General features: G+C 43.6%; 1 protein-coding gene across 2 annotated transcripts in view; it reads right to left on the bottom strand.

Annotated features, from left to right (window-relative positions):
• Positions 1-5,598: 5,598 nt before the first annotated feature.
• The window catches only part of LOC119389419 (scoloptoxin SSD14), an 84,845-nt gene continuing 71,028 nt past the window's right edge, over positions 5,599-19,415 (bottom strand). For both annotated transcript variants that reach the window (XM_037656660.2, XM_037656659.2), the window contains 7 exons: positions 17,587-17,779; positions 13,678-13,841; positions 12,119-12,408; positions 10,293-10,480; positions 8,826-9,066; positions 6,618-6,731; positions 5,599-6,019 (listed from right to left, as the gene is read on the bottom strand). In XM_037656660.2, the coding sequence (XP_037512588.1) occupies positions 5,873-6,019; positions 6,618-6,731; positions 8,826-9,066; positions 10,293-10,480; positions 12,119-12,408; positions 13,678-13,841; positions 17,587-17,779 (1,337 nt within the window). In that variant the 3' untranslated portion in view covers positions 5,599-5,872. The remainder of the gene's footprint in view (positions 6,020-6,617; positions 6,732-8,825; positions 9,067-10,292; positions 10,481-12,118; positions 12,409-13,677; positions 13,842-17,586; positions 17,780-19,415) is intronic.

Below are 19,415 nucleotides of genomic sequence, written 5' to 3'. Positions count from 1 at the left end.
GATGGATGGATGGATGGATGGATGGATGGATGGATGGATGGATGGATGGATGGATGGATGGATGGATGGATGCTATGAGCGTACCCTTTATAACGGGGCGGTGACATGTGTGCCACCATGCTCTAAAAAAGAAACAACAAAAAAAATTGGGGGACGCTTAAGCTTCGCCTTTAAGAGTTGAACGCGATAGCGATATTCTGTTCATATGTGCGCAGTTCAAACACTACGAGTGTTTAACAGAATGCGCGCACTAAAGTGTGTGCCTTATGTAATGGGTAGCATGCTTTAAACCAGGAGCAATTATGCGCGAGAAATTTTTTCGAAGTTGCGATGCACCCACTACGTGGTCTTAAGGGAATACGCGCGGTAATGTGTGTGCCTTTTGTAATGGGTGGCTGTCTTTAAACCACCAAGTCGTTATGATATTGACATGGTGTGACGCCCGATGGCAATGTACGCTTGTACCACGCAATATTACTGCGATATTACATCTCGTACTGTGACACCTGTATACAGAACGCGCATTTTTGGGAAGCATGAAAGTTACTTTCAGTGCAGCTCCAAGCAGAGGCGTGGCTGTGTGGTAGAACACCTGCTTGCCACGCGGACGGCCTGGGTTCGATTCTCACTCGGACCCAGCATTTTATTATTTATTTTATTTGCAGCGTTTTCGATTTTTCGCTCACGGACAAGATGATGATTTTTCGCTCACAACCAACGGCCCCGACGCCGACGGCGGAATTTCTGCGATACGAGCTCTTTAACGCTATCGCGTTAAAAACGCGCCGTTGCTACGACCGTCCCATTCGGCACGTTTGCAATAAAAGGGTAATTCCGTCAACGCTCTGAGATAGAGGAAATTTGGTGGTCGACACGCGACCGTATGGTGACGTATCACGAAAATTACGCAGTCTTATCGATTGGCCAGACTTCAGTATCCCCTAGGGAACGAATCACTAACCAAACGACAGTAGCTTCTATGGAGGCAACTCCACACGGGCTCGTTTCCGACGCCAATTCTCTACTCATATATTTCTCCTACTATATTTACACCTGAGTACAAGCTGTGCCGGGCCCCCCGGGCTAACATTTTTCACATGCTTTGGGGCTGTCCCAGTAAACCTGTGCATTGTGACCCACAGGGCTTGCAAATTACCACTACGCAGCAGTGGGAGGCCACACTGCTCAGCTCCGACCCTGCCGTGCAGGTCTGGATCACGGGGCGGGCAGAGGCAGCTGCCAAGGAGCAGGAGCTCCTGGCCGACTAAGGTTTTGTTCTCTCGTCTCTCTAACACACCGCGAGGTGGTGGCTTTGGCCCAAGCCTCGCTCACAGCATCCATCCATATCGAAAAAATTACACCATCTTCCACTAAAGGGGACCATGAGGCGATGCGAAGCCGGAGCACTTGCACGATAGCGTTCCGTTGGCGTTCATTGGGCATGCTACCGACCTCGCGTCGTGGAACGCGAAGAGGGACGCTACGCGCGTCGTATCTTCCATCTAGCCTGGCCGTTAATTCTCACAGGGCGAGCGGGGAACGCGGTCGACAGGCGGGCGAGAGCGGGGAACGCGGTCGACAGGCGGGCGAGAGGGGGGCAGCGTAGGAGAGGAGAGAGAAGGGGAGGGGACGCGCATGCGCTCGAGCTCATCGCGGCGTTGCACAGGAGAGAATTTCGGCATGTCTAGCCCGCGTTTCAGAGGAAGAGTGGAAAGGGGGAGAGGAGAGGGGGAGTGGAGAGAATGTGTGTGGAGAGGGTATGCGCAGTAAGGGCGGTCACGCCGCACACCACCGGATTGAGCTCCGCCTTAAGATACTTCGCATCTAAAATAGCTCTCCGACTCTCGCCTGGCTGGCTGTCGCACCGCGTTCCCGGGCCGCTCGCCCTTTGAGAATTAACGGCCAGGCAAGAGGGAAGGCACGACGCGCGCAGCGTTTCTCTTCGCGTTTCACGACGTTTTGAAGGAGTTCATATCGAGTATCAGTGTTTATTACGTGCTTGTTGCCATATTTGCGCGAGATTCACATACGCGGTGTCCACGTATATGTTAAATCATGATCATGGACGTTAGTCGTCGGTGCGGAGATGTGCCACTATAGGAGTCAACGTGCGTCCACAACAAGCGGTGCTATATCTGCCAAACACAGTAGAAATTGTAAAAGCTCTCATATACCAATGCACTATGAACAATGAACTACTTCTGTGACGACACGTTTCACTTTCGTGTTATACGGCCGATTCCTATGACGGAGAGATCAGCCAGGCCGCATTTTCGATGGCGGCGAGAATGTTTGAGGCCCGTGTACTTAGATTTAGGTGCGCGTTAAAGAACCCCAGGTGGTCGAAATTTCCGGAGCCCTACGGCGTCTCTCATACTTATATCGTGGTTTTGGGACGTTAAACCCCAGATATATATATATATATATATATATATATATATATATATGGGGATCAGCCATCTTTTTTTACAATAATGGCGACCAAGGATCCCTGATGTTGTATTCAAGGATCTGTTTACTCAATCCGCCTCTTTCATTTTCCTGTGCTGCCCTCTGGCGTTTTGGTAGGGGTTTGGTAGGGGCCGGGACAACCGGTATTGCCAGAAGCAAAGCCTCCGAGATGAAAGACGTTTCGCGACTTTTCCGCTAGGGGAGAGCGCATGCGCAGGGGCGTCGTGAAAAAAGGCGGATTGCCACCTTTACCACCAGAAAGCCGGGGACCAACGGCAGGCCTTTGCGAGAACTAGAAGCTTCATTTTCATTTTTGTTTTCTTTCGGACTCGACCAACGGAGGGGGGATTGCGGTGAGTCTTTGTCCCCCTTTCCCCCTAATGGAGAACCCTGCGCACGCCTATGCTCCGAACATCGCGTATCATCTGATACGATCGCCCTGCAGCAAGACGTATATCAGAGATATCTGCTTTTTATGACACCTTCGACGTAATTGTGTGGAGAGAGAAATCTTACGTGCACTTCTCAATTTAAGTTCGGAAAGTGTGATGAGCCAAATACTTATTGCAATCATCGCATTTAAACACGCCCCTTTCCATTTCTTTCACGAACCACTCTCTCTCTCTGTTGTTCTTAAATTACGTTTTTCTGTCTACGGCGTCCGCGCTACTCTAGTATTAACGCGATAGCGTTAAAGAGCCTCGTATCGCCAGAAATTCCGCTGTCGGCGTCGGCACCGTTGGTTGTGAGCGAAAAAGCATCATCTTGTCCGTGACCGAAAAAATCGAAAAAGCTGCAAATAAATTAATAATAAAAATATGGGGTCCGAGTGAGAATCGAACCCAGGCCGTCTGCGTGGCAAGCAGGTGTTCTACCACACAAGCCAAGCCTCTGCTTGGAGCAGCATTGAAAGTAACTTTCAGGACTTACCCAAAAATACGCGTCCTGTATACAGGTTGTAACAGTACGAGATGCAATATCGCAGTAAGATTGCGTGGTACAAGCGTACATTGCCATCGGGCGTCCACAACCATGTCATCGATACACGCCTTTGTGGTTTAAAGACAGCCCACCCCATTACAGAAGGCACATTAACTGCGCGATTCCTTTAGAGCACGTAGTGGGGGGCAATCGCAAAGTCGAAAAGTTTTGCTCGCGCATACATTGCCCTGGGTTAAAGCATGCTACCCATTACATAAGGCAACACACCGTATTGCGCGGCATTCTGTTAACACTCGTAGTGTTCGAAGTGCGCACTAGGGGCAGGATATTCCTATCGCAGTTCAACTCTTAACGGTGAAGCTTAAGCGGCCCCCCAAGTTATTTACTGTGGCTCCTCGGCCGAGTTCGCGCAACTCTACTCGGTGTTATTAAACGACATGGCGGACACGGCCTTCACAGCCTGCAACGATGTGCGACGAATGTGCACTGTGGAGAATGAGGTCGTCGCTTTGCGAGCGGTTTGAACAGGCAGGTGTTACACAAAGGAAGTTAAACATGTTTATACGGGACGCGCTGCTGTGGGCACGCGTCGCTTTGCGAGCGGTTTGAACAGGCAGGTGTTACACAAAGGAAGTTAAACATGTTTTACGGGACGCGCTGCTGTGGGCAACGCGCAAAGTACGCGGGCCAGCCAAGCAGCCAGCACTGGCTGTGCACTTCTAAATGGCAACGCCGTACCAGGCCATTTAGAAAAACACCCATTTTCATTATTTTTGGTAAAAAACCACCCTCCATCAGAATTTCGGGCTCGTATTCCGTTGCTAGGCTCGTATTCTGTGAAAAACAAGGTATCGAAATTCGTGTGCTTCACGGCAGATACCGCATCTTCTCGCGTATAACCCGCACAAAAAAAAAAAAGTGGTTAGTCAGCGGGGGTGCGGGTATGCAGTCATTATATGCAGCTTTTTCCCCGATGAGAGACTAAAAGCGGGGGACAGACGGTCCGATTTTCCATGCGATCCGACGGCCGACGCGGCGGTGGGAGAGAGGGAATGGTGGCTGTACGATGCTACGAAAGGTCACCATTCCGGTTTCCCCTCCGTCGTGTCGGACGTCGAATAGCATGAAAAATCGTACCGTCTGTCTCGCCCTTAATACGGCACGCGCTTCGGGAAAAGGCGCGTCCACCGATGGCTTTTACTGCGTTCCAGTGCTTTTCCGATACGTCGGCACACACGCGTGGATTTCCACGTAAGTTGTCTACTGCCCTAGTCAGCCGGCTTGAAAGTCCGCTTGCATTTCAATTAAGCGCCGCCGGTACTCATGCCTCGAGAAGGCGACCTCTAGCACCTTTCCACCACGCCCATTAAGTATACGCGAATGTTCATGAAATTGGGGAGCCGATAAGCTTACCAACCTCACTTTGTATAGCTGTACAATGTGGTACCATAAGTTGCTATAGCCTTTGGGGCAAAAGTGAATTTTATTAGCACTCAACTTCCACCCCCGTCTTTTTAAATAACTAGGCCCTGAAAAAAAGTATCTGTGCAATAAAGGAGTACAAAGCAATCAACATTCTGGAAAATTACTCGCTGCATATATATTTTCATATTAGCACCATACATGGGGATTTGTTTGATCATGCAGCTGTGGGACGGCAATACAATATTATAACAATATGTTGCACCAACAGGAAGTGCTAAAAGAGCCTTGTTTTCGTATGCAATTACACTGCACGCAGCGGTATTAATCAAATCTTTAAAAAGTAAGCATAGAATAACTAGCGTAGCCTGGGAGGGGGGGGTGGGGATAGGGGCTCAAAAACCCCTTAAATTTTTCAATTTTGCATATCTGCATATATGCAAATGAGCACACGAACGTAAAGAATGGTCAACAACCCCCCCCCCCCCCCCAAAAAAAAAGGCTACGCCCATGCATAGAAAACACCAGTAATGTATTAGTTGTAAAAGGCCACTTCACCAAAAACTTACCTGCTGATCTGCGTAACAAACTTTCAGGTAACACCTGTGCCGATTCATGCTTTCTTAATGCAAAATATTGTTAAATAAACTTGGAAAAGGGAGCATTCTAGTCAGGCGCGAGATTTCACTTAATCATCAGTTAGTATTGTGCCTGCTTATAATCATCAACAACACTTTGCTGGGGAGCCAGTTTCAAAACACTTCAACAAACGAAGCTAATGAATCAGTGGCTGAAAAAATAATTTACTTTCCTCTTTCATAGTATACATTCAAAAGGCAAAAGAATCTTAAATACACATAAAAACCATGAGGCTCAGCTGCCACGCGCCTTCAAACGGTGTTTAAAAAAAGATGGTAGTGAGTGCAGCACTGAATATGAAATTCAGGAATGGTTCGTTGAAGACAACAGTACAACCTATAGATGTGTAGGAGCAGGACGGACTCTTTGATCTCCCTATAGTGCCACAGGCCAGATGGTGGGCTTCACGCAAACTTGATCAATAACCAGCTATACTGCCGCCTTTCCTAAAGTCCACATTGGCAAGGAGACCACCATCTTCTGATCGTTTGATGCCCTGGAATGCTGACTCCTCCACTTCTGGCCTGACCTTGTGACCAAACTCTTGCAGTTTGTCCAGGATAATCTGCAAAATAATAACAAATGATTAGGCTAATATAGCGCGAAACCATGAAGAATGTGTGAAGCTGTTTATGGTAAATTGACGTGTGTTTAGGACACATACTTTCTATGTCCCAGTCAAATATTGTCGTTTTTATTCAGCTGATCAAACATTCTAGAACAATGGCCATTGTCTAGTCAGTGAGCAGGAGTGTAGCAGCCCGGGCGAGTCGATACGAATTCACCGTAAACACAGCCAAAAGAATCGAGACGCAGACAAACAGGCAGGCAAGGACAAGAACAGCATTTGCTGTTGTCCTTACCTACCTGTGTACCTGCTTCCTGTATCTCGACCTTCCTGTGTCTGTTTCTTGTGTTGTTTTTATGATGGAGCAGAAATGACAGACCTTCATTAAATCGAAATTGCCTACGCATTAGAAGTAAGTGTTCCTTAATCATACTTGTACTTAATGGTTAACGGCAGTATTGGCATTCAGTCATTGCTAGAATTGCTCAAACAAAAGTGCCACACTGGTATGTAATAGTGTATGCTGCTGCAGTAGCTGTCAATAATGAACTGGGTACCAAGAAACTCTCGGAGTATGAAGAGCACATATACATACTGGTGGGAAAGACTTCTCGTAGAAAATGTGGTTTGGATAAAGCTGGTGGTGAATACGAAGGTCATCAATGGCCTGCTTGATTGTTTCATCCAGGTAGAGTGTCCTGAACAAAACCTGTAGAATAAAATCAAGCATTTTACAGTAACCAAGAGACGCACGCAACAAGCAACAAGGCTATGCTTTCAATTTGTCAGTATGTATGTAATGGATGCTAATGGCTACACACTGAGAACATGAACACAGAAAGGTTATAGAAACAATATAGAAACATTATAAAATGACGAATACAGAAAAATTTTTCTTAGATCAACACTTCCCCCCTGAAGAAAGGTATTAACTTGAGCGGGAAAAATGCACATCCATAATGACAAACAACACTTGAACAAATATCTGTAAAAAAATCTGCAGCATTATAGGAATTATGGATCCATAGTATAAAATTAATGCTTATCAAGTGAAATAAATGTGAGATGCATACCAGCTCACCAAGAGTATGGGCTGCATGAAAGCAATAATAAGATGTTATAAGTGCACGTGAATACTACGATACCAAAGCATTGTTATGCCCCTGCTAAAGTTAATTCAGTCAATCTATCAGAGAGGAACATTTGTGTTCAAATGCAGGAATTTTTTTAGGCTTCTCAAGAAAGCTGGATAACAGGTGATTCACAACACTGGTCTTCAAGCCAGTAAAGATCCATGAAATGACCTATCCACTCAAAGATAAACAGTAGGAGTGTGCAAATTGTAGCATATGCAATGCTATATGCTAGCACTGCACACCACTTGCTTATTGGTTGCAATGCAAACACCGACAGACTGCTTAACCATGATATATACAAAAATGCTGTCCAAGCAGTGCATAACGTCTCTGCTATTAATTATAGTCCAATTTGAGGGCAACATGCCTCCTTGCTCTTCAAAGCAGTGCTGCCAGCTCAGTACCAGTGAGCACAACACTGCTGCCTAGAAATAAGCTTGCTTTATCCATAGCTGATGTAGCATTTACATTTTTGTGACAAAGTACACAGTATTTGATTTTGAGATTATGCCTCAATTTAACAAGAGGAAATGAAACACTATTTCTACCAATGCTCCATTTCCAAGCATAAACAAGAAGTGACACAATGTGCATTCATCATTATGAATTTGCTAAATTGTTGCCACATAGCAATGCACTTGAAATCATTTTAAAAGAGGTGCACAGAATATATATAAGAACAATCATTTCTCAGAAACTATATGGGTTTAAGAGGTCTGAGAAGCCAGTAAGAGGTTATGTGAAGTTGAAATGGCAACACAGCATTTTGACTCTTGGATCAGCTTTCTGAGACACCAGAAGTTATGACTGGTTAAGCAAAAAATTGCAGTAGAGAGAAAAAAAAAGGTTGTTCAGCTACTTTGAGAAGTACCCAAACTAACAAAAGGACCACAACCTACAACACCCAATTACTTTAGTGGTGTCAGTGAGAAATTCAGCCAAGAATTGAGGTTTGCTTTTTAGCTGTCTAAAAAGTCGTTTAAACCAAAATTATATTCCTGATGTCTGTTAGTGTGTTCATTCCTTCCAGCATCAAAACAGAATTTTGTGAAGAAATTTCGGGCGGGAAATTTTCTGCTTTTGACTATAATTATGCTAAATGGTAGTAGTATATCAAAGAGAGGAAGTTCTCAAAGATGCAATTGTGAAAGATGCAGTTCCAAAGAACTGCTGATTTTGTCCAAATGGAGCCCACAGATGGAACCCACAGCATGAAGCTATAAGGAGCAGAATATTTGCTAATTAAGTATCTATGTATGGACCTACTATTCCTGAGCTGTGTGTTGAAAAGTGTTTTTCTGGTTTTTCTGGTGAACTAACATTTTCTTTTTTTTAAAGTTTACAGTGTATTTAGTTAACTACATTTAATTCTTGGACCTTGTGTATAATGACTATTCGATTGTTTTATGAATATAAGTGTGATATCCAAACATTGTGTACATGTTTGGCTACCATTACTTGCATAATGCAGAATTGTTTAGTATGAAATGTAATTAGTGAGCTCACATAATTTTTCACTGTTTCTGCATTATATTTTAGAACTCTTTTTAAGCAGCGTTTTCCCTCTGTAATATTATATTTACTCTGAGGGTGCTGCAAATAAATAAAAACAAATAAATTCATACAGAATACGAAGCTGGAGCATGTAATGGAAAGTGCCGACTTACTTGAGCCGTGCCACTGGTGATACGAGAACCGCCAGCTCCACCGATGACTGTGTGCACAGCCCCAGAGGAGTCGGTGACAACAGTGGGGCACATTGATGACAGTGGTCGTTTGCCTGGGGCAATGAGGTTGGCTGTGGACCACTCCAGGCCAAAACTGTTTGTAGCGTTCTCCACAGAAAAGTCATCCATGCCACTGTTCAGAACTATGCCCGTTGATGGGGAAACCAGCATTGCGCCAAAGCTAGAGGAAATGTATACTGTTAGACTGCATGTATAATGACAGTTTAAACAAGGTATGAATCCATGAAAAGAATTAGCGAACAGTTTTATTGCAATAGCAATTGTATGGACACTCTAGACACATTTCTGTCGTCGCAGTCATGTTCCGTATAAAGTCCAAATCAATTAGTACATCGCCCTGTGCATCATATGTTCTATGTGCCAGTGAAAGAGTGTGACCGCTGCTGCCAATCACGGCTCAAGCAGCGATGAAACCCGCTAGCCCTCTCCGTCATGCGAAGGCCGATGGAGGGAATCTGGAGAGGGGGTGGGATGAGTCACTCTAGCAGGCCTCTTAAAAGGGTGTAGTCGTGCGTCGTCAAGCACGCGCTTTTTCGATTGAGACCAGCAAACAGCTTATACCTTAGAACATGCTGCGTTCTCACCGCTTGCTTTGCATTGAAGCGACAGACAGCATGAATGTCGCCTCAGTGCAGGAGCGGCCGTGTTCCTTTACCTCAGTGTTTTGTAGAGTTATGCCAGGTCGGGTGTTAAAGGAGTTAGCTGCTAGCCTTACCTTTATATACATATAAAATTCCAATTTGTTGCTATCACAATCATTGCTTCGCCCCTTCACTGAAACTAACTTTTTTAAAAAAGAATAATACAATATTAGTTTTCTTTGCAATTGTGCTGGAAATGAGGTGAATTAAACATTCACAAAATTGGTAACTGTACAAAGGCTAGTGTATTCAAGAACAATTAATAGCAGTTTTAACAACAACCTTTGCAATCGCCACCCATCAATTGGCTACATTCTTTCACAGGAGCTGAACTGGGAATTTACAGCATCAACCAATACAACGAAAGCACCGTTTCTCTGCAGATTGACCCCATTATCTCCAATGTATCATTCTTGCTACGGTCAGTTTGATATAACCTCAATATTATAATTTCAGTATGGGAATCTTAAACCGAAGCCTTCAGTAGTGTTTCTGATGCAGTGGAGTTAGAGTTCAGTTGTAGACTTTTCGTCAAAGAATGAGCAGCTAATTACAGTATCTTTTAAGTTTGACTAAAATAGTTTATTGCTTTTATGACCATACTCTGGATGGCCTAAAAATATGAGAAAAACTTTTTTTTTCATATGGTTTGGCGTTCGGGCTATGTGGGCTTAACAGACATGCATGAGGTTTACTTGCACGTGTTTTAAACAAATGAGATAACCGGTTCAAACAGTGCACTCACTATCTGTTCACTGTGCTGGTGGCCGAGACAGCATCACCATTTGGTGCCAGCACATTCACATGTGCAGTTCCTTTGTCCTCGTTCATATGGGTTGCTGGTTCGTAAAAGCTGGGTTCATGAGTCTCAATATCAGAAATTTTGGACCTCAGGGAATTTGCATAGTCTCTTGACAACATCAGTGCCACAATCTGAAACAAGAGAAAGAAAACAGTGATACAAAAAAAATTTCATAAGCTCACAAATTTCTGTACACACTTATAGCACATTAATAATAATGTATATAATCATCCGTATTCAGCAAATAAGTTCAATGCATGATCAAACCCCTAGTTCTAGTAAAGAATAAAATCCTTGGGAAGCAATTATAAAACTTAGTTTAATGTTATCCTTTAGTCACTATGTAAGCAAGAAGAACTTAAGCATAAAATAAATTTATTGAGCTTTTCATGAACATCAACTTATCTTAGTTCTGTGTAATCATTCATGCAATTCAGAAATATTAGTTTAGGTATGATATAAAACCGCTAAGAACTACAACTGCAGCTATACTGAAGTGTAGATACATTAAAGAATAGCTGCTTAAACGTGCAGCAGCACACGCTACTGATATTCCATTTTAGTTCACTAAAAATATGAAATCACTGTTACCCAACATAGATTTCATAATGAACATGCAACCTTGGTAACATTGGCATGAGTATAACAAAAAGTCACAGTTTCACCGCAAAGGCGAAGCAATGAATGCGATAGGAACAAATTGTAGCGTTACACGAAGTGAGGCTGGCAGCTAACTGTTTTGTAGTATCCGATCTCGCGTAACTACAAAACGCTGGTGTAAGAGAATACAGCCGCTCCAGGGAGAGGTGCTCTCCGCATAGTCACTTCGCGTTGAGAGCGCAGCACGTAGAAGGGTATACGAGCCGCCCGCTGTGATGGCTTTCGAGATAGCGCGCGCGCCAGCGATCGCGACCGCGCCCTTAGATTCAAAGTTCAAAGTGGCTCCTCGCGCGACAATCCCCCCCCCCCCCATCGCGTCTTCACGTCTTTTAAGGCTCGTTAAAGATGGGCGGGGCGTTTCCTGTCTGCTTCGACGGCAGGCATCCTGAGCGGGGTGATGTTATCGCATGCACCCTCTGAGCGACGGAAATGGGTCGGCTCGTTTCATCTCTGCTTCGGCCGCGTTCGTCGCCCCCACTCGCGCGCTTTTACCTGCGGTAGAACATGCAATGCGCGGGGGGATCTCATCAATCTGGACTTCATACCGGAAGGACATGACGGCGACGGCAAAAACCCGTCGGACTGTCCATGTGATTGCTATCGCAATAAAACATAACTGCTACATGCGGCTCTGTATTCATTGTTAAGTACATATAAATAAAGCATAGTTTCAGATCAAGGTTGTTTGCCCAAAAGCACATTGCATGCAAAATCATATGAGGCCAACAGAAAATGAAAACCAAGGAAAGAATCGCTGGGATAGACTACTTGTTTTGTTCAATCAAAATTCAGAAGTGATGCTGTTGAGAGTAGTAACGTTGCAGCTGAAGCAGTTATCTTTTCCATCTACTTTCTTCTCCATCTAAAACTTCTGTATTTAATTAATTAAAACAAGTAGAAGTATTGATTCAACATATGTTTTTCTGGTTTTCATGGCACATTGCATTCACAATCTGTAAGACTCATAGTAACCGAGCATCTCAGTTCCTTTTCCTGTTCACTGCGCACAAAAAAAAGGTTAATCAGGGCTCCTCCTTACATCACTAGCACTACTTCTAAGAATACATTGTCTCAAGAACATTGCACCTAATGGAGTGTTCAAAGCTTACATCTGTTACGTTGACGAAAGCTTCATCTCCGAGGTAGGTCCTCTTTGCATAGGCAAACTTCAATGCCTCCACAATGCGATGGTACATGAGAGCAGCTTCATCCACATTGCTGGTAGCATTGCTTCCACTGTACCCATAGCCAGACAGGATGCCCAGAGCGAGAGAAAGAACTGGCCCACTGCCAGGTGGGGGTACACTGTACATGACATGTTCCCCAAGGAGGGTGTACTTAGTGGCTGGTTTCACATGTGCCTGGTAAGATTTCAAGTCTTCTTCTGTCATGAGGCCACCTGTAGGAGATTCCAAAAAAAAGAACGAAATTTACTCACTGGTTAAAATCAGAATCCACTACAGGACAAGGGCCCCTTCTAGAGATCTAAAATCATACTAGTCTCTCATCAATTGAGCTCAATTAACTGATCCTGCCAATTTCATGGTTGTCGATCTAATCTGCTACCACTTTGATTACATTTTCCTTCAAGTGAAAAATCACCCAAATAGTTATTTGAACATTATTTCATCTGCCTACCATGCCTCCTAATGCTCACTTCAATTAACCTACACACCTTTCCAGTGGCGTAAATCCAGTTAAATCACAAGGGGGACACATATCATGCCATAGCAGCCATTTTGTTTTTATTTTTATTTACATAAATATTAAAACCATGCTCTGAAATAAAATTTAAAAAAACGAGCATGGGTTCCCAGCTAAGGTATTTGCATCGTTCTATTGAGTCTTCCCGGAAAGCGGTCAAGCGGCAGTTGCGATTTCAATAGTCTCACATAACTGAAGGGTATTGAACACAGGCCTGCACACACTACAAAATAAACAGGCATTAATAAGAAAAGTTGATTGCACTATCTATGCTTAACCCTCAAGCAATTCAAACATATGGCGTTGAAAGGTAAATCTTAAGGGGGACAATGCAAGGGGTGTCCCCCCAAAGGGGGACAGGGACCCCCTGACCCCCCCGCCCCGTGATTTACGCCTGTGCACCTTTCACATCCAAATCGTCTGATATTCTTTCCATTTTGATCTTCGCGTTGGACCTGCCATAACTCAGTGGGCAGACCCTAGCTTTAACTTTGTTGGCTTGTAAATTTCGGCCATGTAGAAGAGCACTGGCAGGAAATAGTGTACCACTAGAGAAAGTGCTGCCCTTGCACATAGTAAATGCAGCAAAGTTCAATTGTCCAGCTACCGTGAACAAAAAAATTCAGCGTAAACACAGTAAAAACGAAGATCATGTGTACATTGAAGGTTATATAACTGATATGTCATTTATGTCCGCGTGTGAAATACAGCCTGTATGCCTGATCGTATTTAGCAGCATAATGTAAATGCCAACACTGAGAAGTCAGTAATGACACCAAGAAGGTTTAAGCCAGTTGCGGTGTGCATGATATGCAAGATATCATTTGACAAGAGCACTTACTTTCAATTCTTCTTGGCTCATGCTAGCATGTTTTTTAATTATTAAAAAAAAGGCAACTTGGCAGACTGGCCCTTGTGCCTCCAAGAACAGAAAAGTGTCCACAGAACAAAAGTAATGACTAACCCATTTGCTGCACATCTTGGACAAACTTTTTTCCAAGCTCCCCAGTGTAGAACTCTTCAGCTCCTTTCTCAGCGATCAACTGGAGCGTGTCGGCAAACAATGGCCGCCTAAGGATCTCTCCTTCCTTGAACACATTGTTTGTATCATTGTTGAAGAATGACTCCCTTCACAGAAAACAAACGAAATGTTTATATCAAACAAAAAGGTCTGTATTCTCATAATAAGCTTTAGAACTAAGTACAATACAGTGGAAGATGTATGCTCTTTTTCAGCATCGCGTTTACAAGAGGCATCTTTATTGAGGAGATGCTAAATTAAGCTCCTTCATGTCATCTAGCTGCGACATCTTTGGCTGCTCAGAGCTATAAATAAAGTGCATTGAGGTACTTATACAATATTAAGCAATATAGCTACAAGTTCCTCCAATTTATACCCCTGTATGAAGAACATGAACCTAGCTTTAGCTGCAACAAACACCACAACATGCAATAAGAGTAAGATGCTCGTGTGAATATCTAAGACACCTCATCAGGAAAAATAAAATACACAGTGACAATTTCTCATACTTCATGGACTCTCTTCAGAGCCTTAAAGAAAGCCTACATAGTACAGGCAACATCATAGAAACAGCTTTATAAGGTACATATTTCTGAATGCACTCCACAACCTTTCAGATAAAGCTGATGTCTATAACGATCACCAATCAACATTTTGCATAGAGCGAATTAGCCGACTAATAATAAAAAGTGTGCCACTGATTCATGTTTAGCTCATATTACGTGGAATAAGTGTAATTACTTATGAACCCATACGTCTAACTAAATCAGCTTGTGTGTTCTCCTTACATTCCAGTTAGTCATTCTCTCTACAACTTACGGCAGTCATCAAGACAAGAGAACTTGTCAACATAAAAAATTAATACACATGATTAAGTGTCAATGAAAAAGCAGCACACACTTAAAGGGACACTAAAGGCAAATATTAAGTCGACGTTGATTGTTGAAATAGCGGTCAAGAAACCTTGTAGTGCTAATTTTGTGCCAAGCAAGTGCTTATTTTAAAATAAAATCACGTTTTAGTGGTCCGCATCGCGTTAGCGCACTTCAATTCACCCGCCTGAAAGCGGTCTTTCTCGCGTCACTGTTGCCGTGCCCAACGTTGCCCTCCTTTACTGTGCGGCGGCGTGCACCAATCGGGCATCCGGCAACATCGCATGTATGCGGCATTTTGTCGAACTTTCTGTCACAGCGACTTTCACGAGCGCGAAACACACGCGGCAGTACGCGATACCGAAACCACCACAGAGACGCGACCGCGTGATTGAAGCAGGGCGCCGGGCGAAGCGCAGTTCGGCGAAAACGGAACTTTTGAACCAAGCGCGCCGTTCCCTATGGCAACGCCAAAGAGGTTCTTTTTTATTGCAGCTAGTTGACTACGAGTGATTAATTGTAGTCGGACTCTCTCACGTCATTGGTATCATTTCCAAAATGTCCCGCTCGTGGCGCTCATCGTGTGATACATTTAGCTTAATTTCTCGGTAAGTAGGGCACTGCTGTTGACAATATTGCCATTTCAGACGTTGTCATACATTGAGCTTTCATTCTGACATGAATTATTTGGCTTTAGTGTCCCTTTGACTGAGATGCGAATAGCACAGAAAAGCAGCTGTTAACAAGCATATATCAGGAATTATGTGCGTGGAGACAGACACTGTCTTAAATCACTCAAAAGCATGCAGTGGAATATGTGTGCCCATGTGCATATATGGGGTTCTTAACAAATATCCCTCCAACAGAACAATGGACCCGTAACAACTCTTGTTGGCCAAGTAACAGCAGTGGTGGACATAAGAAATTGAGCTACAATGGGTACAACAGCTTCCCACTGATTTATGAACAAGTGCATATGCTGTAAACATTTATTTGGAACCAATCTTGAGAAGAGCACCAGTTTCAAGATGTCTGCCCTGAAGTTTATTGTGAAATGCAAACATGTTAATAAGCATATTTATAAAAGGCCTTTCCTATACACTGTCAAATGAAATTAAAGATAAATTATAGCACTTCTGCAGAAAGTGATTTTATAAGCAGAAGGTAGCTACCCTCTGGTACCTTAAGCTGCTTCATACTAAGATAATTGCCAGGAAGGGGTGTGCACCTATTACAGGTGTACATGCAGAAAATGTGACACAGAGCAAATTTTAAGTGTTAATTTTACACATATGGCTAACACAAACGTTTTAGAGCAAAAATCGTGCAAATTGAATTTTGTTCAATAAATAGATATACTTTCAAGCCTTTCTCATCGGCAGACAAATCTGGCAACGTAAGTTTGCTTTTCAATGACAATTTGCTAAGCTGGGCCAATGCTAAGAGCTCGAAGTTAGTCTTCTAATGCCCGATGTATCATATATATGCAGCATTCTCCCCACAATGGATGGCGATGGAAATGCCGCCTACCGCTCCACTTCACCGTCCACCACTATCAATAGACTGCCCAACGTTCCAATTGAGGTTGAACCCTTTTAAATGTGTGCTTGAGGAACCAATCAACAGCAAATGTGCACGCGCAATACCAGCGAGCCGTGCCTCCCTCTGCCCTAAAAAGGCATCTGAACAGGAGGCCCTATTGTTTCAAGAATCGCCAACACCAGTGCCAGCACCAAACGCAAGTACCCTTGCTTCCGTTTTCTATGTGCATCATAGATGCCAGGAATGTGTGACCAGAAATGAAATGTGTATGCGTGTCGAAAACACGCAGTTTGAAAATGTCGAATTCTTAAACTTAATAAATCTACCCCCCCCCCCCCCACCCCCACCCCTATCTCAAAATGTCTATGCCTAAAAAAAATCACAGCATATCCACGGGGTGAATGATGATGAGTGGGGCGAAGCTCCGGAGGGAATCATCGGTAAACCGTGAAACTCTTCCGTGAAATTCGCCCAGTACATCATATAAAGAGTGTGAAACACCGTGTATATATTAAACATCACTTTTATTGTACTGTTGGTTTACGTGGTCCCTTCATTATCCCCGCTTTGTGATCGGTGAAATGCAGGGAAAGTGTCCGCTCCCGAGCGAAAGAGAAAGCGCGCCAAGAGCGACCGCGTTCCCCGCTCACCCTGTGAGAATTAACGGCAAGGCTAGAGGGAAGACACGACGCGCGTAGCGTTCCTCTTCGCGTTCCACGACGCGAGGTCTGTAGCATGCCCAACGAAAGCCAACGGAACGCGATCGTGCAAGTGCTCCGGCTTCGCGAACAATGCACGGGGTTTACTGCACATAAAGCATGCCAAAACCAAACATCTTGCTCAAGGTGTGCTTTGCGTTTTTCGTAGAAATAATTTCTTTATCATGTACATTAAGACGAAAAGTTCAAAGCTCACTAGAGTATATCGCCCGCAAAGTATGTCTTTTAGTGTGATTAAATTAAGGAACATTACGATGTTTTGTATATTATGATATATAGTGAATTGCTCATCTAGTAAACAATTCATTAAACTAGAGCTGGCTACATACATACTACTACTACTACTACTACTACTACTACTACAGAGGAGGGAACGACCCACACCCCAGAGCTTCGCCCCTAAAATTTCTGGGGAGAACCGTGATATATTATGCTACATGACGAGCTTGTTACTTCAATATTCTTATTTAAGCAAAGGAAGCTTAGCTCCCAGCCAGCGCTAGCATACTTACTAAACTATAGCAAACAAATCACTACTTTAATATGTTGCATTAATTCAAGTTAGCTTGAATAATACTTTACTGCTTTTTGTATTCTCAGAGACCAGAAATAAAGGCGAAAATGAGTTCTATTTTTTCTAATGATAATCATTATTGCCTAGACAGTTCATCACTTTAATGCTCGTTCATTAAGAGGCAATAATAGGATGTATAGCTTACTTCAAGGCAGGCTCCCCAATGATGCCATCCCGCTTCTCTTGAAGCTTCTTGGCCAAGTGCTTGCCGACTGGGAAACCATTCCTGCAAAGCTCCATTGTTGGCTCAACCAGCTGAGACCAGGGCAGCTTGCCATATTTTTGATGAGCTGCATGGTACGCCTTCAGCTCTCCAGGGACAGCAACAGACAGGGGACCTGCACACCATGCGAAAAGTGACATTGTTTCAACTAAGAACACCTCCCTATGGAGAAAACGAGGATTAGTGAACCAGAGCATCGCAAAGACCACAACACAGAATAAAAAGGCTTGAGGAATGAGCAAATTAAGACATCAAAGTAACTAGACCGACGTGTATTTTTACTTACACAACATGACATGGTGGGGGATGAGTTTGCAACAATGTTATAAGTATGTGTACACAATGGTGGAAGGTTGCACGGTTTAATTATAACTTACACTAGTCATCTTGGCAGAGCATCTCGGCTGGTTGTAACACCCAGTAATTGCTTCCCTAAATGACTTCACGTAATATTCAACTATAGCATTGAGCCAACACACATGAGGAAGAAAAGTTACTCTCGTAATTACTGGAACAAGAAGACCGACCGACTCATTCTGCATGTATAATTAAAAACAATATCGATGTCAGTGTTTTTAGGAGAGCACTCCAATGAGCCTATCAATGCACTGCATAATAATTTGACTAAGGAAAAATATTGCCTATGGTGCAGTAGCACATCCCGTCTTGCCACATCTTCTGCAGTTATATTAATACATGCGACTGAAATTTGTGCATTACCACCTCTTCAAGGCACAGAACTCAAATACAAAAAATAGTGCATTACAAAAAAGGATTTCACATAGCAGCCTCAGCCCTCTTATGTTATAGTGAAAAAATATGCAGACGGAGATGCACTTAGTTGCTAAGAGTGCCTCGGAGGACTCTTTCATTGGTAATAAGAACTAGAAATCATGTCATAAAGCATTAAAAATTATTTGACGATGCTTATGGTGGAATGAAGTGGTAAGGCAAGTTGATACATAATGAGAACAGCGCAAAAATTGGGATGGAAGAAGAAGGATGCAACAATATGAGGCATCCATCTGAGCAACCCATTTGCTGCGTGCTTCAGTTTGTCGTTCGTGCACTTAAAGGGACACTAAAGGCAAATATTAAGTAGACGTTGATTGCTGAAATACGGTCCAGAAACCTCGTAGTGCTACTTTTGTGCCAAGGAAGTGCTTATTTTGAAATAAAATCACGTTTTAGTGGTGCGCATCGCGTTAGCGCACTTCAAATCACCCGCCTGAAATCAGTATTTCACACGTCACTGCTGCTGTGCCCAACGTTGTCCGCCTTTACTGCGCGGCGGCGTGCGCCATTCGGGCATCCGGTAACATCACATGCATGCGGCATTTTGTCGAACTTTCTGTCAGCACGACTTTCACGAGCGCGCAAAACACACGCGGCAGTACGCGATACCGAAACTACACTCTAAACCCGGTAACTCATACTGCAACCCATACGCAGTTTTAACCCATAAAATAAGGGTTACAACGAGAGTTGTTTTGACTTTTTAATGTTTTCCGCGATATTTAAGGGATACGGTGTCCATCTGCTCAGAAAATATAGGTTTCGGAGCGCTTTTATAGGTTACATTAGCAAAAACTAAAGTGTAACCCTTACACAGTAACCTATACACGGCGGCGCAACTTTCTCACGCAATAAAAGCGCTAGAGAGGCTCGCTTGTTGCCTCTCGAAGGTTCAACAGGAGACGCCATTTTGTCAGTTTCATCTCTCCTTGATGCTTTGTTTTCGTGCTTTATGG

The sequence above is a fragment of the Rhipicephalus sanguineus genome, chromosome 4 (assembly GCF_013339695.2).
Source record: "Rhipicephalus sanguineus isolate Rsan-2018 chromosome 4, BIME_Rsan_1.4, whole genome shotgun sequence".
Lineage (NCBI taxonomy): Eukaryota > Metazoa > Arthropoda > Arachnida > Ixodida > Ixodidae > Rhipicephalus > Rhipicephalus sanguineus.
Note: the sequence above shows the minus strand (reverse complement) of the source record. Positions and strands in the feature narration are given on the sequence as shown.